The following is a 23,688-nucleotide window of genomic DNA, read 5'->3' as shown; positions in this document are numbered from 1 at the left end:
TTATATTCTTCTTGAAGCCTGAGGGTATTTCGTCTGTCTCATACATTTTGCTCACCAGATAGTAGAGATTTGTCAGGGCTGGCTCTCCCAATGCTATCAGAAGTTCTAATGGAATGTTGTCTACTCCCGGGGCCTTGTTTTGACTTAGATCTTTCAGTGTTCTGTCAAACTCCTCTCCCATTTCATCTTCATCTACATGCTCTTCCATTTCCATGATATTGTCCTCAAGTACATCGCCCTTGTATAGACTCTCTATATACTGCTTCCACCTTCTTGCTTTCCCTTCTTTGCTTAAAACTGGGTTTCCATCTGAGCTCTTGATATTCATACAAGTGGTTCTCTTTTCTCCAAAGGTCTTTTTAATTTTCCTGTAGGCAGTATCTATCTTACCCCTAGTGATATATGCCTCTACATCCGTAGATTTGTCCTCTAGCCATCCCTCCTTAGTCATTTTGCAGTTCCCGTTTATCTAATTTTTGAGACGCTTGTATTCCTTTTTGCCAGCTTCGTTTAATGCTTTTTTATATTTTTTCCTTTCATCAATTAAATTCAATATTTCGTCTGTTACTCAAGGATGTCTACTAACCCTCGTCTTTTTACCTCCGTGATCCTGTGCTGCTATTACTATTTCATCTCTGAAAGCTACCCATCTTCATCTACTGTATTTATTTCCCCCAGTCTTGTCAATCGTTCCCTAATGCTCTCCCTGAAACTCTGTACAACCTCTGGTTCTGACAGTTTATCCAATTCTCATCTTAAATTACCACCTTTTTGCAGTCTCTTCAGTTTTAATCTACAGTTTATAACCATTAGATGGTGGTCAGACTCCACATCTACCCCTGGAAATGTCTTACAATTTGAAACCTGATTCCTAAATCTCTGTCTCACCATTATATAATTTATCTGAAACCCTCCAGTATCCTCAGGCCTCTGCCATGCATACAATCGTCTTTCATGATTGTTGAACCAAGTGTTAGGTATGATTTACGCTCTATGCAAAATTCTACCAGGCAGCTTCCTCTTTCGTTCCTTACCCCTATTCCATATTCATCTACTACGTTTCCATCTCTTCCTTTTCCTACTGTCGAATTCCAGTTACCCATGACTATTGAATTTTCGTCTCCCTTCACTATCTGAATAATTTCTTTTATCTCATCACACATTTCATTAATATCTTCGTCATCTGCGGAGCTAGTTGGCGTATAAACTTGTACTACTGTGGTAGGGTGAGCTTCGTGTCTATCTTGGCCACAATAATGCATTCACTATGCAGTTTGTAGTAGCTTACCCGCACTCCTACTTTTTTATTCGTTATTAAACCTACTCCTGCATTACCCCTATTTTATTTTGTATTTATAATCCTGTAGTCATCTTACGAGAAGTCTTGTTCCTCTTGCAATCAAACGTCACTAATTCCCACTATATCTAACTTTAACCTATCCATTTCCCTTATTAAATTTTCTAATCGACCTGCCCGATTAAGGGATCTGACATTCCACACTCCAATCCGTAAAACACCAGTTTTTTTTCTACTGATAACGATGTCCTCCTGAGTAGTCCCTGCCTGGAGATCCGAATGGGGGACTATTTTGCCTCCAGAGGAAGCCATCATCATTTAACCATACAGTAAATTGTATGCCCCTGGGAAAAATTACCCCCCTTGCTTTCAGCCGTTCGCAGTACCAGCACAGTTAGGCTGTTTTGGTTAGTGTTATAAGGCCAGATCAGTCAATCATCCAGACTGTTGCTCCTGCAACTACTGAAAAGGCTGCTGCCCTTCTTCAGGAACCACACATTTGTCTGGCCTGTCATCAAATTGTGGTTGTACATACAGTACGGCTATCTCTATCACTGAGGCATGCATGCCTCCCCACCAACGGCAAGGTCCATGGTTCACAGGGGGTATATATATTATCTCTTTTTAAAAAGGTGTTGGTACCAGTTAGCAATACAACATCAAATTATGTACACATTTTATGAGGTTTTTACATTTTAATTTCTAGCATACTCAGGCATACGTTTTGGCAGAATTGATAGCAAGCAGCTTTCTCTACAGAACTATTAAATAGTGCTCAATGTACGTTGTTTATTTAATAATTATGCAACCACAACATGGTTAACAAAATCGTCACAACTGCTTTACCCAAATTTTGAACTCATGCAGCACAAAAATGGTATATGACACAAACTTGAAACTCTAACAGTGCGAAGAGCTCAAAACGTTGTCCACTTACTCCAGATATCTCGTTTACATTGCTTCTAGTTTCAGTTTTAAGCTCTCTTAAAGTTTGCCAAAAATATTCTTGAGATCGCATGACCTTAACAGCCCTCCATCAAAACCCTGAGTTAGTTGCATTTGGAACTTAAAATTTAGTTTTATAATATATGTACCATCCATGCAAGATAACATTCAGATTTGAAATAATTGGATCCATTTGATCTGAGCTGGCCCAATAAGAATAAACGCCATACCATGTCACATGAAATTGTTTCTAGGGGATACAACAAGTGAAGATCCTCATAAATTTTCGAGCAGGCATTAACAAAATTTATCATATTATTTTCAACCAATTTTTTATTTATTATTTATTTTATTTTCAACAAATTTTTGCACTGGAAATGTTCTTTGGAATACTGTACTTTTTATTTACATTTCGTTTTGCGTACAGTCATCAAGTGAGGAGTTTTGGAAATGTCATATTGTGCACTAAGGTTTAGCATGTATCATTGCTTCCCTCCGTTTTCAGTAACTAACTTTTTATGAAGTATTTACAAAACTGCTTTTTATTACTGACTGTGGTAATAATAAAATCTGTTACTCACAATTAATAATATGTATGATAAGGTTGTGAATAGTTGTAACTAATGGAAGGCGCCATTTGTCTTTAATCAGTTGGATATTATAAGCATTTAAAAAAATTCATTAGCTGATAGTGGCCACATAACACAGGGAATATCTTTTATCCTACATCTCCAAAATCAGGTGATGCTAATGGTGCCATTACAAGTTTGACTTCTTAGAAATTTATTAGCAGATTTTTAGAATATGCTATATAGTAACGCAATATTTCGGTAAACATGCAAGTCTGATTTTGGCTTTCTCAGAACTCAAAACCAGTAATAATATACACTCCTGGAAATGGAAAAAAGAACACATTGACACCGGTGTGTCAGACCCACCATACTTGCTCCGGACACTGCGAGAGGGCTGTACAAGCAATGATCACACGAACGACAGCGGACACACCAGGAACCGCGGTGTTGGCCGTCGAAAGGCGCTAGCTGCGCAGCATTTGTGCACCGCCGCCGTCAGTGTCAGCCAGTTTGCCGTGGCATACGGAGCTCCATCGTAGTCTTTAACACTGGTAGCATGCCGCGACAGCGCGGACGTGAACCGTATGTGCAGTTGACGGACTTTGAGCGAGGGCGTATAGTGGGCATGCGGGAGGCCGGGTGGACGTACCGCAGAATTGCTCAACACGTGGGGCGTGAGGTCTCCACAGTACATCGATGTTGTCGCCAGTGGTCGGCGGAAGGTGCACGTGCCCGTCGACCTGGGACCGGACCGCAGCGACGCACGGATGCACGCCAAGACCGTAGGATCCTACGCAGTGCCGTAGGGGACCGCACAGCCACTTCCCAGCAAATTAGGGACACTGTTGCTCCTGGGGTATCGGCGAGGACCATTCGCAATCGTCTCCATGAAGCTGGGCTACGGTCCCGCACACCGTTAGGCCGTCTTCCGCTCACGCCCCAACATCGTGCAGCCCGCCTCCGGTGGTGTCGCGACAGGCGTGAATGGAGGGACGAATGGAGACGTGTCGTCTTCAGCGATGAGAGTCGCTTCTGCCTTGGTGCCAATGATGGTCGTATGCGTGTCTGGCGCCGTGCAGGTGAGCGCCACAATCAGGACTGCATACGACCGAGGCACACAGGGCCAACACCCGGCATCATGGTGTGGGGAGCGATCTCCTACACTGGCCGTACACCACTGGTGATCGTCGAGGAGACACTGAATAGTGCACGGTACATCCAAACCGTCATCGAACCCATCGTTCTACCATTCCTAGACCGGCAAGGGAACGTGCTGTTCCAACAGGACAATGCACGTCCGCATGTATCCCGTGCCACCGAATGTGCTCTAGAAGGTGTAAGTCAACTACCCTGGCCAGCAAGATCTCCGGATCTGTCCCCCATTGAGCATGTTTGGGACTGGATGAAGCGTCGTCTCACGCGGTCTGCACGTCCAGCACGAACGCTGGTCCAACTGAGGCGCCAGGTGGAAATGGCATGGCAAGCCGTTCCACAGGACTACATCCAGCATCTCTACGATCGTCTCCATGGGAGAATAGCAGCCTGCATTGCTGCGAAAGGTGGATATACACTGTACTAGTGCCGACATTGTGCATGCTCTGTTGCCTGTGTCTATGTGCCTGTGGTTCTGTCAGTGTGATCATGTGATGTATCTGACCCCAGGAATGTGTCAATAAAGTTTCTCCTTCCTGGGACAATGAATTCACAGTGTTCTTATTTCAATTTCCAGGAGTGTAGTTTGTGTGGTCTGAGATATAATAAAACAATTTTGTTTACAAGGTGGTCACTTAGGCAGTATCCTTATAATTGAGTCAGTGTAAGAAGACGCCTTAACTGTTGGCAGTTTCAGCAGCAAACTGCAAGTGGCTGCAGGTGAAAACAGCGCTCAGCTATAGAGCTGCCCCCAACACTGTGGCAGTGCCATAGACACATTTACAAAATTTTGTTGCACAGCTGGTTAAGGTACATTTGCAAAGCTACCATGCCCAGCCCATTGCATTTGTCAGGGACCTTCGTGTACTGACTTGACTACAGTCTATGTAACTGAAATATATTTTCACTTTGCTTCAGGTAACAAAATGTAGTTATTGTAGAACATGAATGTCCATGATCATAAGTATGATAGTGAGTCAGTTTGAGTAATTTTTAAAAAAAGGTGTTTTAAACAATGCAAATAGGTATTCAGAAACGGTTATGATGAAGAAGAATATCAATCGTTTTTACATATTATGTTAGTCATTGCTATAGTTTGAATTTTGTCTCTCATTAAGATAGGTGAGGTAGATAGTATATGGAGAGATATGAATTATAGCCAATGTAAATAACAATAAATATTACTGTTTTTTATTTATGTTAAATGCTCATACAATCGTTTGTTTCAGTTTTTTATTTTTAAATATGAATTAGTTCCAGATGGCACCAAAATGTAAATTAACTTACTTCAATGCTAAGGGAACTGCTGAACCAATACGTTTTCTTTTGTCCTACGGAAAGATAGAGTTTGAGGAAGTCCGTATTGAATCTCCGGAGAAGTGGAGCTCAATGAAAACTTGTAAGTATGATATCTGAATTAATGCATCCATCATTTGCAACATTTCTTTTCTGTGTTCATAAAGTCATACAAAGCAAACACATCCCATTTAATCAAATGTATCTAAGCAACTTACATATGCTGAAATTATTCGAGAAAGGAGAAATATTCACAATCAGAGCAAGTCATCAAGCAGCATACTGTCTCACACAATACTCTTAATCCTTGTAACAAAGATACTGAACACACAAGATTGTGTTAGTGCATGCTCTGATGAAGAATTTTAGTTCTATGGCTCAGCTACATCTGTATTTTGATGCTCAGCATGTTGCCTGTATAGATAATGGTTACCTTTCCCATTTCTAGTTATATAAAAAAGCTAAAAATAGCATTTTTATATGAAACAGATACCTCATATGTAACAGTCGTTCAGCTGTTGATATGAGTTGTACTGTAGATTTTGGTTTTTGAGGATTAGCAGTATTCCATGAAGCAGTTCAAAGAGTCTTCTAATATTTATTGGCATATCGACTGAATAATATGGCTGAATTTTACTAGCCAAAAGAGTTTTTTAAAGAAATTCCAGAACCAGAGTATTAAACCTTACTAGTCCTTGTACTTTATATGTGTAGCTAATCTGACTTTATAACATCTTCATAAAAACCAAGTTTAGATCAGACTGTGTTTAACAGTGAACTACTTAATGAAATCTAGCAATATTATTTTCCTTATTTTTATCAATCTCACTCTCTTTATTTCTGCTGGACCTAATGTGATGATTCCCATAGGAGGAATGTAGTAGGACAATTGGCAGTAAACATTAATGATGATACAAACTAACTCATTTCATGTATTTATTATATAATAAATCGTAGACAGCTCAGAAATCATCAATATTTGCATTTTACTTGTAGTATCACTTTTTTCCATGGGTGTTCTTACAGAGTGTAGCCCTTTCACTGAATATTCATTATGTAATTGTATGTATTCCAATTCTTTTTCTTGCCCCAAATGTAAAGTATTCAGTTATGGTGGTGGTTGTTAGGATGTTTAAGGGGGACTAAACAGCTAAGTATTCAGTTATGCCTATCATTTAACAGATAGCTAAAATGTGTGTATTGTGACTTAGGCTTACTGAGTTGTTGATGCCTCATATTTCATGTGAGGATTTTGCCTCAAGATGATACTTCAGTTCACGGTCTCAGCATCATCACAAATTTAATACACTTGTATCATTCGTACATTAAAGGGGCCAAAACTACATAGAGTTTTGTTTTAGCTTTTAAGCAATGATATGGGGGAGCTGGTTATAAATCATACATGGCACATTGTCAACAAACCAATGAAAGGACTGAAGAACCATTTTTTGAAAGAAACAGAGTAGTAGGGGAGCTTTAATGTCGATAAAAACAAGGGTTAATCAAGGGTATGGGATTGGTGTGAGTCATTGCAACTGTGTATGACTGTATCAAACAATTTAGACTTGTATTTCAATTATGAATGATTCAGTTAAACAGGTTTGACTTTTCTGTTTCTAAGGGAATTTCTCACTGTAGACACAGACAAACTAACATTTATGTAAAAGCCAAATTGGTTAGTGAATGTGACTGCATTCTGTGTGTACAGTCTGTTAATCCAGAAAAAATAGTTATAAACTCAGTTGGCCAGACAACAGTGGTCTAAGTAAATGCAACTGTGAAGTCAATTGTGTTGCATCCAAAATAGTCATCACCATGTCTATATAGCCAATCAAAGACACCAGCCAGCCTTCATACTCATGTTTGTAGGTGACATAATAGTTACTGCACTGGATCTGGAAGTGATTAAACAGACCAAGAATGAGTTACACACTTGATTTTGTGTCAAGCTTGTAACAGCCAGAACGTAAAATTGTGGCAAAGAGGTCATTTAACCTCACAACAGAATAAAATCGTGGCAAATTTGTTTATCTGAGAAGCTTTGCACCAGTTCAGAATAGAAAACAGGAAGCTGATAAGGACCCCACTGGTAATTGGAAGTAAGTTTGTAGATCAGCTACCACTGCAGATCAAAAAACTCACAATCCATTGAAAGAACTGGTTGAAATTTTTGTCTACATTACCTTCATTTTTTGGCCCAACTTGTTAACCAAGTTGCGACTATATGGAGAACGACTGATGACAGTGAATGCAAAGCATTGGATTGTTTGCAGATATCACAGCACTCATAAGTATGTTGTCTGGCTTTGTCTTGCTGAAGGACAGGGTGGCCCATGTGTGGATGACTCTTTGAATTTATAACACAATTACATCATGCTGTTTCTCACCCACTGACATAGTTACATTACAGCCCACAATGTTACACATTGTTGGAGTTGTGGCAACAGGGTGCATATACCTTGACTTGAAGAACAGAAGTATTATGTTAATAGTGTTTGTTTTATGTTAAACGCTTTAACAGTATTTATATAAAAAATTCAGAGGCATTACTTTTCAGCATGCCCTCATAACAACTCACGGTATAGTTTTATGGTTGTGTATGCATCTGTACTCAAGAGATCTGCTGCAGAATTCATCCAAAAAGTAACTAAGTCCTTTGTCTTATTTATGTATTATCTGCAGCTCAGCACTGTAACTATTCAGTGAGTTGTTACCTCTACACATCAGATTATTTAAATGTGAAGTGACTTTAAAAACTCTGTTACAACTTTATTTAGAGAAAAAAAATGTTGAGACAGGGATGCAGGACTTAATTTTGACAAAAAGTTGCATTATCATACCTTGAGGTGGCACATGTACACAAGGATTTAAGTTAAAGCTACGATGTGAATGGCTACTCTACAACAGAATTTGTGTTTCATAATCTTCAACTCTGATTACTGGAGAAATATCTAGAACTATATTTATAGCATTTATGTAATTTTTCTGTGTTTATATGGAAATGGTAAATAATTGTTTCCAATTTTGCAGCTACACCATTTGGACAAGTTCCCCTTCTTGAAATTGATGGAAAGAAGATGCATCAGTCCATAGCCATATGCCGTTACTTAGGCAGGAAGCTTGGACTGGCAGGTGAAAATGATTGGGAATCTGCTCAGATTGATATGGCTGTTGATTCAGTAGTAGACTTAAGAACAAGTAAGTTTTGTGTTTAGCAGTATTTGAAGCATATTTCTGAAAACAGTTATTTAGTTCTACATTTGTACAATCTACTAGAACAATTCTGTTACAAACAGAATTATCATGTTAAAGACCGAAAACATTTGTTTAGCTGCTATTGTTGAAGATCTAGTATGAGAAAGGGTGGATTTGCACCATTTTTTTTTTAGAAATAATGTACATATGAATCTCTAGATCTAAGCAAATATTTTGTTGAACAGAGCTTTGAGGTGTCTGGCATTGAGGTAACAGCAAATAGTGCAACAGTGTCTATAGTGACAATCAAATAATTACATTATGTATAGCAAACAACAATGGCTAATTATTCAATTAGGTATATGTCCTGTTAGGCCAGGACATTTTTTCACCATTACCACATCAGTGGAATATTGTGCTGTTCCTCTTTCTTGCTTGAGCAAGAATGCCATTGGAACTTAATGATGCAATATAATTTTACTGGATTAACTATGTTTTACTTATTTGCCACTCCAATCTTCCCACTGATAAATGAAGGATGTTGTGTAGCAACTATTGACCGTTTGTTTTTAGATCCAGTTATCTTCCATAATTCTCATGAAAGATTTGTAGTTACTGACCTGTTAGTTTCAGATCACAGAAGAAAAGTGTTGTATTACAGTATTGTAAACAATGACTTGATAACAATGTTTTAAGAGAAAATTTACAGTTAAGTGGTTTACAAAGGTAGATGAAAAATTTAGCTCTTTCTTTAAGATATTCATACAGTGCATTCAACCTTTTTTCCTCTACGAAAGGTGTCCAAACTTTTAGCTTACCTGGATCACACTGGAAGAGGAGGTGGGGTTTTGCGCTGCATATAATGTACTTAACATTAACACTAACACTGATCCTGTGATAGATGTTCACTTCTGACAACACACTGAAATTTGCTTTGGACAATTTGGACAATATACAGCCTGTGGGGCATAGATTGAACCCTCTGGTTCTAAAACAAACGAGGGTAAAATTAACTGAAAGCTAGGACCTAATATAGGTAATCACGGAATAAAAAACATCTTGTGCTATGAAGGGAAATTTCGTACCTAATTTAGAGACAAGGTGTAATAAATTCCAATATTGAAAAATTCTCCAGTCTGTTATTAAAAATGTGAAATAATTGCACTATAACACTGCAAAATAAACAAGAAAAATTTATTTGCACCTCTATTTGTGCCTCTGTTAATCCTTTTGATCATATATTGTACAATTTGTACAATACAATATTGTACAAATCAGTTTTTTTAATTATAGGTCACGTGATTTGATATGTGAATTGATGGGATGGCTTGTTACAAATGATGAGGTGAAGATCTTATAAAAATATAGTTTTTGGAATAAATTAAATAATGATCACATACACAGTTTAAAAATTACAATTTCCCTGAATAACATGAGCTATTGTTAGTGGAGGAGGCAGTTATCTCACATGCTCAACCAGAATTAAATCGATACCACATCATATCCAGTAGGCTTTCATCTTTGGGAGGGCCTGGTTTTCAATCCTTGACTCACTGATTTCCATATCACCATTTTCAAATCTGTGTGACAAACATAGGTTCACTGATCGGTTTTTATTTAGTCCCTTTTGATTACATTTAGTGCAAGAACAAATTACCTTAATATAATGTCTTAAAATATTTAATCTTCATATTAACTACAGTTTGAAACAAAAAGTGCTGGATATGATAGTAACTTTGTGGATACATTTACATCAATATTTATTTTAGGTCTTAAAGTTACTTAAATGTTGTTTAAATTAGGTGATTATAGCACCCACGTATAAAATCATACACCAAAAAGTAATTAATGTAGACTTATGAAATTTTGGGAATCTATTTGTCTAGGTATATTTGAGTGATGAAAACTGCAGGATCACAGGTTGATGTAAGCACAAGATGTGTCATCACAAATGCTGATACATCAATAACCAATGCAGCTGTCAGAGTGTTGAATACAAGCATGCAGATGTGAATGCATTGTGTAGTACAGGTGCTGGATATCTCTTTGTGGGATGGAATTCCATGCCTGTTGCACTTGATTGGTCAATACAGGGATGGTTAATACTGTTTGTGGATGATATTATAGTTGTTATCCGATAATGTCCCGTATGTGCTTGACTGGAGACAAATCTGATGACTGTGCAGGCCAAGGCAACGTATTGACACTCGGTAGAGCACGTCTGGATACAACAATTATCTGTGAATGAGTGTTATCCTGTTGGAGAATACCTCCTGGACTTCTGTTCATGAATGGCAGCGCAACAGATCGAATGACCAGACTAACATACTAGTTTTATCTCAGGGTGTATGAGATAACGACGAGAGTGCTCTGTTGTCATATGAAATCACACCCTAGATCATAACTCCAGGTGTAGGTGCAGTGTGTCTAGCATGCAGACAGCTTTTTGCAGTCCCACAACTGACTTCCTTCAAACAAACACAAGGCCATCACTGGCCTTCATCAGAAAACACAACTGACTTCCACCATGTCCTCCAATAAGCTCTCGCTTCATGTCACTGAAGTCGCAAATAGCAGTGGTTTTGGATAGTGGAATGAACGTTGCAGGTCGCTAGCTCAGAGCTGTCATTGAACTAACTGATTTAAAACTGCTTATTGTGTAACTGTCATGCTAGCTGCTGATCAAATTGCTACTGCAGATGCAGTATTATGTGCCAGAGCCATATGCCAAATATGATGTGCTCTCCTCTTGGTAGCGCCACATGGTAGCCTGGAGCCCACTTTTCTTAGGACCATACGTTCTCATGACTACCGCTGCCAGCAAACACGTACAGTGGCTACATTTCTGCCAAGGCTTTCTGCAGAATCACGGAAGAAACGTCCAGTTTCTCATAACCCTAATACATAACCTCGTTTAAACACAGTGAGATGTTGATAATGGGGTCTTTGTTGTATTAAAGGCACTCTTGACTAACGTCAACTCATCATGTCTATTCTCATACTAATGCCCACGAGGTTTACAGCATGTATTTAAAGCAAACCTGATTTGCATCCTCATAGTGGCGCTACTACGCCACTCTTACGCGACTGGTGCGAAATTCCAACGGAATTCAACTTTCAGATGTGGAAACACACCTACCAGCTTTCGTTTATTTTGCAGACCTCCTTCTTGATGTTGCGATTCTTTTTCAATCAGTGTATAATATATACAGCAATTCACATTTAGCTGTGGTTTTATATCCAGTTGTATACATTGTTTTCATGCACATCATATAAAGGTAAATGCAAAACACACATAATAAAACATTCCCTATTATTTACATTCTAAGGTACTTTATCAGTTGAGCACCTGTTTGTTGAGAAATTTAACAGCATCCCTGTCTGTGTGGTATACTTCTTAGCTGGTCTTTCTTTCTTGTCTCATGAAAATGGGCATCTGCATTTCTTCTGGTAATTTACTATCTTTTATTAATGAAATTATTGTTCTGTGTATGTTAATAGATGGACATACCAGTATTTTTGGTTTTTGGAAGTCATTTCTGCAGGAGTCACTTTGGTGCTATTCAGAATAATCCCAATTGCCTTTTTTGCAATATAAGAATTTTTTGCATTTATTCTGCCAGAGCTTCCCTTTAAGCAATACCATATTGTAAGTAGAGTTGAAGAAGAATGTGACACACTGTACATTGAAGTGGCTAGTTTCATAATGAATATTACATTGCCTAATTTACAGCAAACACTTTCTATATGTTGTCTTCATTAGAGCTAATTATCTGGCACAGTTTTCAAAAATGTTATGCAGGTAATTTCTTCCAGTCTTGTTTCCTGTATAAGTACATTTATGAGATCTTCCTTTTATTTATTAGTGAAAACCATGAACACTGCCTTTTGTAGCTTTTTAATTCAGTCATTCTGTGAGAACTGCTGAACCACGTTATCTGCTAAAATGAATGTTCAAGTTTCTTTCTCTGCATTTACCACCGTCATGTCACCATGATACAAAAATTTTTGTTCCTTCTCACTGACTTTGATGTAGTTTTGAAAGAGATTGGATAGTAGCACGCAATACTTAATAAAATGAAATACCTGCAGCGATTGTTTGATGTTATTTTATTATATAGCAACCAGTTCATTTCAGTATGTATGTGAACAGCCCAAGTCACAGAGACCATTAATCACAAGGATGGATGTACAGAAATAGTGGACTATGTACAGATCCCTGAGGCGCATTGTATTTAATGGCCTTGCTTTCAGATATGCATCTAGATTCTGCCATCAGATATTCCTTTCTGTTGGTAACACAAGATTTTATCCATTGTGTTGCATGTTGACATAAACTATGGCTTTCGAGTTCATCAGAAGGATGAATTTAGTATTTCAGTTTTCATTTTGTCATCTTCGTCTCTGGTCCAATGATAATCAACAGAGGCCTGGACAGGTGACTTTTGTATTAGATATGTTGGATGTACAACAAAAAGCTGATAAGTGTAATAAGTATAAGATTCTGAGTAAGAGCTTATTCATTTCAGAGGAAACAGTGAGAATCTTTTTAATAACTATATCATGTAAAACCTCCTCCACTCCTCTTTATTCCCAGCTACTGCCGTCTCTAGCACCAGCTCCTCTGAGTTAGTACGAGAGATACACTATGTAATCAAAAGTATCCGGACACCTGGCTGAAAATGACTTACAAGCTCGTAGCGCCCTCCATCGGTAATACTGGAATTAAATATGGTGTTAGCCCACCCTTAGCCTTGATGACAGCTTCCACTCTCGCAGGCATACATTCAATCAGGTGCGTTTCTTGGGGAATGGCAGCCCATTCTTCACGGAGTACTGCACTGATGAGAGCTATCGATGTCGCTTGGTGAGGCCTGGCATGAAGTCGGCACTCCAAATCTATCTATAGGATTCAGGTCAGGACTCTGTGCAGGCCAGTCCATTACAGGGATGTTATTATCGTATAGCTACTCCCCCACAGGCTGTGCATTATGAAGAGGTGCTCTATCGTGTCGAACGATGCAATCGCCATTCCCGAATTGCTCTTCAACAGTGAGAAGCAAGATGGTGGTTAAAACACGAACGTGCCCCTGTGCTGTGATAGTGCCACGCAAAACACCAAGGCGAACAAGCCCCTCCATGAAAAACGCGACCACACCATAGCACCACCGCCTCTGAATTTTGAATTTGACTGTTGGCACTACACTCGCTGACAGATGACGTTCACCGAGCATTCGCCATACTCACACCATGCCATCCGACTGCCACATTGTGTACCGTGATTCGTCACTCCACACAACGTTTTTCCACTGATCAATCGTCCAATTGGCGAGGCGTTGTTTGGCATTTACCGGCGTGATGTGTGGCTTATGGGCAGCAGCTCGACCATCCAAGTGTTCTCACCTCCCGCCAAACTGTCATAGTACTTGCAGTGGATACTGATGCAGTTTGGAATTCCTGTGTGATAGTCTGGATTGAGGTCACCCTATTACACATTACGACCCTCTTCAACGTCGGCGGTCTCCGTCAGTGAACAGAAGAGGTCAGCCTGCACGCTTCTGTGCTGTACGTGTCCCTTCACGTTTCCACTTCACTATCACTTTGGAAACAGTGGACCTATGGACGTTTAGGAGTGTGGAAATCTCGCGTACAGACGTATGACACAAGTGATATCCAATCACCTGGCCATGTTCAAAGTCCGTGAGTTCCGCGGAGCGCCCCATTCTGCTCTCTCACGGTGTCTAATGACTACTGAGATCGCTGATATGCAATATCTGGCAGTAGGTGGCAGCACAATTAACCTAATATGAAAATGTATGTTTTTGGGGGTGTCTGGATACTTTTTATCACATAGTGTAGCTGTCACTCCAGTACTCCTCCATTTCTGTATTCCCTGTTACCAGCTCCTGTCTTGCCAGTTTTCTCTTGTCACTGTCCGCCTGCTTTGCTGGGTGGTAACGTGCTTGCTTCCCATGCACTGGGCACAGGTTGGATTCCAGGTCGGGTTGGAGATTTTCTCCGCTCGGGACTGGGTGTTGTGTTGTCCTCATCATCGTTTCATCCTTCGCTTGTATATGGGTAGAATCGCTTACACTAGAGGAAATCGAAGAGAACATGAGGTAGTGAACATTGCCTATGAACGCTATGCTTTTAGTTTTTAGAGCTAATATTCGGCATACAGGATACAACTCCATCTCGTCGGTGCCACAACGCCAAACTCCGCTAATGATTGAGGATTATTTTGCATGGAAAGCGCACTGTTCTTGACAGAGTATGGAAAATGGCGCTGCGAAGGAAGAATTTAAGTGTCTCATATTTTATGGAAGCGTGACATGCTTGGAATTCGTGCACTTTACACGAAATTGCATCTCCATCTCTCCTTAGCACCGGTCCAAAATTTTCCTAGTATATCGGCTGCCATTTATTCCTGGCTTCTCATTACCATTGGGTGGAAATTTGTAAACAGAATACTAATTACCGACGTCGAGCATCATCTCAAGAGATGACACAGCTAGCCAGCTAGCGTGTAAGAGATAATGGTCAGATCATTTAAAAAAAACAGCATGGTCTAGTAGCAAACCGTGCGCTTCGTGGTCCAGAGAGCGCGCGATCAAATCTCGTTCAGACTGCAACTTTTTCACTGTGATTTTTAACCGAGCATTCACTTCTCACAGGTGTTGCAGTGGCCACGAAAGACATGTGGTTCGTAATCCACGTTAAACTGCAGGTCTTCATTTGCCGATTAGGTAACTGGGGAAGGTTACGGACATGTAAACAGCTGCAGTGGCGTCCAGTTGAAACACCTGCAAGAGGCCTACCGGGTACACCAGGCGGAATACTCTTTTGCTCGTGGTTGTTAGCTTGTGTGCTCCGGTGAAAACCTGGCTTAAACTATACAAACATTTTTTTGAATAATTTCGTATCTACAGTTCAATTCTTGCATATATAATTCTGATAAAAGTGGCTAGTAGAGAAAATAAAATCATAGCAGTGTTTGATGTCACAGACGACTTCCATCAATGAGGACATGTAATATGTTGAAACGAAATGTGTCTTATAGTACTACATTTTATAACAATTCCTATAGGCCGTTCCTTATGATAATGTTTGGATGTTTTACATTTGACTGTCAATGAAACAGATAGTAGTTTATTCCTTCACAAAAATGCGAAGTGTTTATTGAATGACAAAAACAAACATTTTTCTTGCACCAGTCACTCAGACAAAGGAAAAATTGATGCAGTCATTCACTTAAGAATAACCACTGGTTTTATTTAGACAGAACTGGGATGGAATCAGAAACGGTCCCGGCTTTTGTTCTGCATATTGCGCCGCATACCAGGCATACTTGATCAAATTCGTAATGCGTGGCGAAGACAACTGGTAATGCACAAATGACTGGAGCGTAAGAACACAGTTCCGCTGATAAACCTGAATGAGAGAGAGATATCAGAGATTATGTTGTCTGATAATTTCCCGAAAAATGCTTTCCACGGTCAAAAAAATTCTTTATCGAGAGGTTGAATGACACCAGTAGTTCCAGGAGGAATCTATAATACATTACAGATTTCTCGTGTCCTCCACAAAAACAGAGACATCGTTATGTCCAGACCAGGAATCCAACAAAAGCAATGAATTAGTTTCTGCAGCTGGTAGGAATACGTTTCAAACGAAATGTTGAAAATTATTCTTTCCCATTTTTCCAGATTTTAATATGTCGATTACAAGATTTTTGCAACTAAACAGTCCATTATTTTAAGTTTTGGTCCTAATGTGCCTTGCGGTTCTTGAAGGCAGATATACAGCTGCGGGAACAGTAAACCATTCATACTTATCACTGGCATAATCGTATGTTAGTGTGACATTGCATTCATTGCTTGGGCAACCGACTCCGTCTTTTTTACACCCCGAAATCGTAAAGTGCGGTGTGCACGCAGTTCTTTCACGAAACCTGGCTGATCAGCGTTATAAGCAGCAGCTGCGGGGATAATACCAAGTTTCGTCTTTACGTCACCTATGAGTTTCCCTATAGCATTGTCTATTACACGTTTACGTGACGTAAACTTGGTAGTTTTGCGACTTCCTATTCTGTACGATTTCTTGAATCTGCGTAGCCAGGTTGACGAAGTCTGGAAATCAGCAATGTTCATGTCAGATGCAATTCGGAAGGCCCAGTCTCGTCGATCTCTATCGGTAACAGTGCATAGTCTCTCACGAGCAATTCTAAATGTTTCGAACAGTTTTCGTTCAGATGGTTTCGGGTTTCCGTTTGACGTAAATTTGTTACTTCATGTAATTCATTCTTTCTTTTGTACAGTTCAAGCCCCGATTTTACGAAACGAAAACGCCTTTGCGCACTGCCTAACTTCAAGCGTCTTTTCCCTCCTTCGTGTAACCAATATTTAATCGTGTAACCAATATTTAACCACTTTTTCTTTGTCTACATCTAAATCTACATTTATACTCCGCAAGCCACCCAACGGTGTGTAGCGGAGGTCACTTTACGTGCCACTATCATTACCTCCCTTTTCTGTTCCAGTCGCGTATGGTTCGCGGAAGAACGACTGCCGGAAAGCCTCCGTGCGCACTCGAATCTCTCTGATTTTACATTCGTGATCTCCTCGGGAGGTATAAGTAGGGGGAAGCAATACATTCGATACCTCATCCAGAAACGCACCCTCTCGAAACCTGGACAGCAAGCTACAACGCGATGCAGAGCGCCTCTCTTGCAGAGTTTGCCACTTGAGTTTGCTAAACATCTCCGTAACGCTATCGTGCTTACCAAATAACCCTGTGACTAAACGTGCCGCTCTTCTTTGGATCTTCTCTGTCTCCTCCGTCAACCCGACCTGGTACGGATCCCACACTGATAAGCAATACTCAAGTAAAGGTCGAACGAGTGTTTTGCAAGCCATCTCCTTTGTTGATGGACTACATTTTCTAAGGACTCTCCCAATGAATCTCAACCTGGTACCCGCCTTACCAACAACTGATTTTATATGATCATTCCACTTCAAATCGTTCCGCACGCATACTCCCAGATATTTTACAGAAGTAACTGCTACCAGCGTTTGTTCCGCTATCATATAATCATACAATAAAGGATCCTTCTTTCTATGTATTCGCAATACATTACATTTGTCTATGTTAAGGGTCAGTTGCCACTCCCTGCACCAAGTGTCTATCCGCTGCAGATCTTCCTGCATTTCGCTACAATTTTCTAATGCTCCAACTTGTCTGTATACTACAGCATCATCCGCGAAAAGCCGCATGGAACTTCCGACACTATCTACTAGGTCATTCATATATATTATGAAAAGCAATAGTCTCATAACACTCCCGTGTGACACGCCAGAGGTTACTTTAACGTCTGTAGACGTCTCTTCATTGAGAACAACATGCTGTGTACTGTTTGCTAAAAACTCTTCAATCCAGCCACAGAGCTGGTCTGATATTCCGTAGGCTCTTACTTTGTTTATCAGGTGACAGTGCGGAACTGTATCGAACGCCTTCCGGAAGTCAAGGAAAATGGCATCTACCTGGGAGTGTGTATCCAATATTTTCTGGATCTCATGAACAAAGCTGTTGCAGTACATGATTTTTTGAGGCTTCGAAGGTATTCTTCTTTTGAACTGTTACAGGCACAACTGACGTGGCTCGAACCATAATTCATGGAATCGTCACAGTTATTTCCTATCTCTTCAAACGTATCCACAATTTCAAACGAAATGTCGTTATCATTCGAATGAATGTCAACGAAATCAACTAATAAGTGACACATATGTACGCCCTCAGGAGTAGGTGACTTCGGCTGCAAACCACGTTCTTCATATTTCATCATTGCTAAACTGAGAACGTTAACTGGGTTCCACATTACTGTGAAAATGGAAGAAAAAAAAGGTACTATTAGCAGCTTAGCCTTACGAACGCACAATAAATATTTATTCAGCTTATCTGTATTGTCAATATTTACCAATACTGCGAAAAGCAACTGACAATTTGTAATAGATGTTACTTGAGTGATTAATTCGAGAGAATAGTTACTGTGTACTGTAATGTCAGAAAAACTATCAACGAATGGTAGCCTGAAACGTCCTTTACAAATTACGATCGGGTTGTTTGGTTTTCATGTTTACAAATGTACCGCCGACCTCGGCTGTGTGTATGTGTGTGTGTGTTTGTGTGTGTGTGTGTACCTAGTTGCACACGCGCAGTTGCTACACCGCCAGTAGGGGTGTTCATTTCTATCGCCGCCTGGCGCGGTATGATTTTGGCAATTTTTAGGTACTTTTTTTAAATACTTGCAGTGCCTCTTAGCAGCTACAATTTTGACAGTGCATTTCTTTCGTTGTGTTCTTCCTGAGTAGAAACTTTCAGCGTAGGTTTCGACATGTCTTATGGGACCATTCCCTTGTGAGTTACATGACTGCACGAAACTATTAAGAGTTTGCAGAGGTAAAATCACATTGTGGAGACTTTCCGTGTAGTTCATTCTAGGCCATACATTATTGCATATGAAATGTAACCGATATATCTAAACTGTATTTAAAACTGAGAGCGGAATGATATCTCTTTTCATTCTTGAGATACTGGTTGTTATATCCGCGAACAGATCGCTCGCGGCGCGTCCGAATCCTTTCCTGCGCTTCGAGAATCAAGTGGTCGTAAAAATCGTCGTATATCATAAACGGTTCAAGATATCGAAAAGACGTTTTCTGCAAATGATAGTACGCAGAAAGGACTTTTTTATCGTATGATTAACACTCGATACGTTTTTGTCAAACGTGTGAGCAAAGCGAAAAGAAAACAAGACTTCCTATAGATTACACCATGAGTTTTGTCCGAATTTTCATAGCCGAACGAAGAGAGAAAAACAGACAAAAGGTGTATCAAGGTGATCAACGTGAATTCTACAAGGTGTACAACTTTGCTTCCGCCGTTTTTCCCCCAACATTTGAGGCTTTAATGTAACAAATTGGTTACACATGTATCATTCAAAGTATTTTCCATCGCTGGCCACTACTTTCTCCCATCTTTCGGGCTGTGTACGAATCCCGCTTCGAATAAATTGTTCATCTTTTGAAGCGATCCACGAGTCGATCCAATTTGTGACTTCTTCATGAGATCGGAATTGTTGGTCAGCCAGGCCCTGCGCCATTGATCTAAACAGGTGGTAGTCAGAGGGAGCAATGTCTGGAGAATATGGCGGGTGGGGCAGTACGTTTTCACCTCATTTGCAGCGTAGGGTTGAGCGTCGTCGTGCTGCAAAATCACTTTATCGTGCCTCTCGCTGTATTGCGGCCGTTTGTATTTTAATGCCTTGCTCAAACGCATTAATTGCGCTCGATAACGAGCACCTCTGATTGTTTTACTTGGTTTTGACACCTCATAGTACACGACATGAACCTGGTCCAGCCAATGCAGAGCATGATGTTGGAGCCGTGAATATTCGGTTTGGCTGTCGACGTGGAAGCTTGGACGGGATATCCCTGTGATTTTTTGCGTTTAGGGTTATCCTAATGAACTCATTTTTCGTCCCCGGTCACAAGGCGATGCAGAAATCCCTTCCGTTTTTGTCTCTGAAGCAACTGTTCACTAACACAAAAACGCCGTTCAACGTCTCTTGGTTTCAGATCACACGGGACCCAAGTTCCTTCTTTCCGAACCATGCCTATAGCCTTGAGACGTTTTGAAATGGCTTGCTGTGTCACTCCCACTAATCGTGCCAATTCTTCTTGAGTTTGACTCGAGTCTTCCCCCAGCGATGTCTCCAGTTCTGCATCTTCGCAAACATTCTCTCTTCCACCACTATGCCGGTCTACGACATTAAAATCACCGTTCTTGAATCGTTGAGACCACTCACGACACGTTCTCTCACTAATAGGGTCCTTACCATACGTACTCGAGAGCATTCGACGAGACTCAGCAGCTGTTTTCTTCATATTGAAACGAAATAGTAACACCTCCCGCAAATGACGAGAATTAGGCTCGTAAACTGACATTTTCAATCAAGAACAACATTATGATGCAGACACAAATCGACTAATGTTTAAATGAGGTTATGGTGACCGAGGTCCAAGCTAACTGCCTGACGTCTGTGATCTGTTTCTTTCGACCGCTACTTACCGTTGTCACCACCTATCGACAAACGGCGCAAGCAAAGTTGTACACCTTGTAGTTTTGCAGGAAAATATTTAACTGCTTGAAAGTTATCACGATAATTAAGGAAAACTTAATTACTAAGTTGAGGAATAATTTAAATATTTCACGAAATGCTGCTGCAAATCTATGTAAACGAAGTCTTAAAAAGTTCCTCTGTTCAAGGCCTAGCTATTTTGCGCATAAAAATATACATTGGTTCGGTATTTAAATGTCCGGAAAGGCTTCCTTCGAATTAAGAATTTTCGAGAACAGAAGACGTTAGGAAGGCAAATGAGGTGTCAGTAAGATCATGCTTTCTGAATAAATACTTTGTGAAATGATTTATGTAATAGAAATAAGTGGATCAGAGAAACACTACGGGCCTTTCAATGATGCTCGAAATGATGAATAGTAAATGAGGGGCTTCAAATGCTTCTCTAATATATTTAATTTCTTATTTCGTACTTCAAGAATCATGAAAGAAGGTTGTATACATGGAAGAACCCTGGAGATACTAAATGGTATCAATAGATTATATAATGGTAAGACAGAGATTTAGGAACCAGGTTTTAAATTGTAAGACATTTCCAGGGGCAGATGTGACTCTGACCACAATCTATTGGTTATGAACTGTAGATTAAAACTGAAGAAACTACAAAAAGGTGGGAATTTAAGGAGATGGGACCTGGATAAACTGAAACAACCAGAGGTTGTACAGAGTTTCAGGGAGAGCATAAGGGAACAATTGACAGGAATGGGGGAAAGAAATACAGTAGAAAAAGAATGGGTACCTTTGAGGGGTGAAATAGTGAAGGCAGCGGAGGATCAAATAGGTAAAAAGACGAGGGCTGGTAGAAACCCTTGGGTAACAGAAGAAATATTGAATTTAATTGATGAAAGGAGAAAATATAAAAAAGCAGTAAATGAAGCAGGCAAAAAGGAATACAAAGGTCTAAAAAATGATATCGACAGGAAGTGCAAAATGGCTAAGCAGGGATGGCTAGAGCACAAATGTAAGAATGTAGAGGCTTATCTCACTAAGGGTAAGATAGATACTGCCTACAGGAAAATTAAAGAGACCTTTGGAGAAAGGAGAACCACTTGCATGAATATCAAGAGCTTTGATGGAAACCCAGTTCTAAGCAAAGAAGGGAAAGCAAAAAGGTGGAAGGAGTATATAGAGGGTCTATACAAGGGCGATGTAGTTGAGGACAATATTATGGAAATGGAAGAGGCTGTAGATGAAGATGAAATGGGAGATAAGATACTGCGTGAAGAGTTTGACAGAGCACTGAAAGACCTGAGTCGAAACAAGGCCCCCGGAGTAGACAACATTCCATTAAAACTACTGACAGCCTTGGGAGAGCCAGTCCTGACAAAACTCCACCATCTGGTGAGCAAGATGTATGAGACAGGCGAAATACCCTCAGACTTCAAGAAGAATATAATAATTCCAATCCCAAAGAAAGCAGGTGTTAACAGATGTAAAAATTACCGAATTATCAGTTTAATAAGTCACAGCTGCAAAATACTTACGCGAATTCTTTACAGACGAATGGAAAAACTGATAGAAGCCAACCTCGGGGAAGATCAATTTTGGATTCCGTAGAAATGATGGAACACGTGAGGGAATACTGACGCTACGACTTATCTAAGAAGATAGATTAAGGAAAGACAAACCTACGTTTCTAGCATTTGTAGACTTAGAGAAAGCTTTTGACAATGTTGATTGGAATACTCTCTTTCAAATTGTGAAGGTGGCAGGGGTAAAATACAGGGAGCGAAAGGCTATTTACAATTTGTACAGAAAGCTGGTGGCAGTTATAAGAGTCGAGGGGTATGGAAGGGAAGCAGTGGTTGGGATGGGAGTGAGACAGGGTTGTAGCCTATCCCCGATGTCATTCAATCTGTATATTGAGCAAACAATAAAGGAAACAAAAGAAAAGTTCGGAGTAGGTATTAAAATCCACGGAGAACAAATAAAAACTTTGAGGTTCGCCGATGACATTGTAATTCTGTCAGAGACAGCAAAGGACTTGGAAGAGCAGTTGAACGGAATGGACAGTGTCTTGAAAGGAGGGTATAAGATGAACATCAACAAAAGCAAAACGAGGATAATGGAATGTAGTCGAATTAAGTCGGGTGATGCTGAGGGAATTAGATTGGGAAATGAGACACTTATAGTTGTAAAGGAGTTTTGCCAAATAACTGATGATGGTCGAAGTAGAGAGGATATAAAATGTAGACTGGCAATGGCAAGGAAAGCGTTTCTGAAGAAGAAAAATTTGTTAACATCAAGTATAGATTTAAATGTCAGGAAGTCGTTTCTGAAAGTATTTGTATGGAGTGTAACCAAGCATGGAAGTGAAACGTGGACGATAAATAGTTTAGACAAGAAGAGAATAGAAGCTTTCGAAATGTGGTGCTATAGAAGAATGCTGAAGATCAGATGGGTAGATCACGTAACTAATGAGGAGGTATTGAATAGAACTGGGGAGAAGAGGAGCTTGTGGCACAACTTGACTAGAAGAAGGGATCGGTTGGTAGGACATGTTCTGAGACATCGAGGGATCATCAATTTAGTATTGGAGGGCAGCGTGGAGGGTAAAAATCGTAGAGGGAGACCAAGAGATGAATACACTAAGCAGATTCAGAAGGATGTAGGTTGCAGTAGGTACTGGGAGTTGAAGAAGCTTGCACAGGATAGAGTAGCATGGAGAGCTGCATCAAACTAGTCACAGGATTGAAGACCACAACAACAACAACAACAACAACTTCTAGACAAATCAATTGGCAAAACGTTTGACTTCCTTTTCAAAACTTTTGTGTGCTTTATTTTTACAGACTATTTAGATTAACTGAAAAGTTTGGGCTTGAGACTGACTGCTGATGAATTACGTTCTCAACATCAAATATCAGTAAAATTTCGTGATTGTTCAGTGTATTTTATTAGGAATTTAATATGTGTGGTATACGAGGTAGGTGTTTATACACTTAAAGATGAAGTATTTTGGCAAGACCTTAAAAATATACTAATAGTTTACGTAAAATTTAGTATGCAATACTGTAGCTGAGTAGTCAGTTAAAATA

At 39.9% G+C, this 23,688-nt stretch overlaps 1 protein-coding gene across 1 annotated transcript in view; it reads left to right on the top strand.

Moving 5' to 3' along the window:
- LOC124777602 (glutathione S-transferase-like) overlaps positions 1-23,688 on the top strand; it is a 69,111-nt gene that overhangs the window by 23,363 nt on the left and 22,060 nt on the right. Inside the window, exons 2-3 of the mRNA XM_047253065.1 lie at positions 5,221-5,365; positions 8,293-8,460. Coding sequence (XP_047109021.1) covers positions 5,227-5,365; positions 8,293-8,460 — 307 coding nt within the window. The 5' untranslated portion in view covers positions 5,221-5,226. The remainder of the gene's footprint in view (positions 1-5,220; positions 5,366-8,292; positions 8,461-23,688) is intronic.

Source organism: Schistocerca piceifrons, chromosome 2 (genome assembly GCF_021461385.2).
Source record: "Schistocerca piceifrons isolate TAMUIC-IGC-003096 chromosome 2, iqSchPice1.1, whole genome shotgun sequence".
Taxonomy (NCBI): domain Eukaryota; kingdom Metazoa; phylum Arthropoda; class Insecta; order Orthoptera; family Acrididae; genus Schistocerca; species Schistocerca piceifrons.
This window is presented reverse-complemented; position numbering and strand designations above follow the sequence as displayed.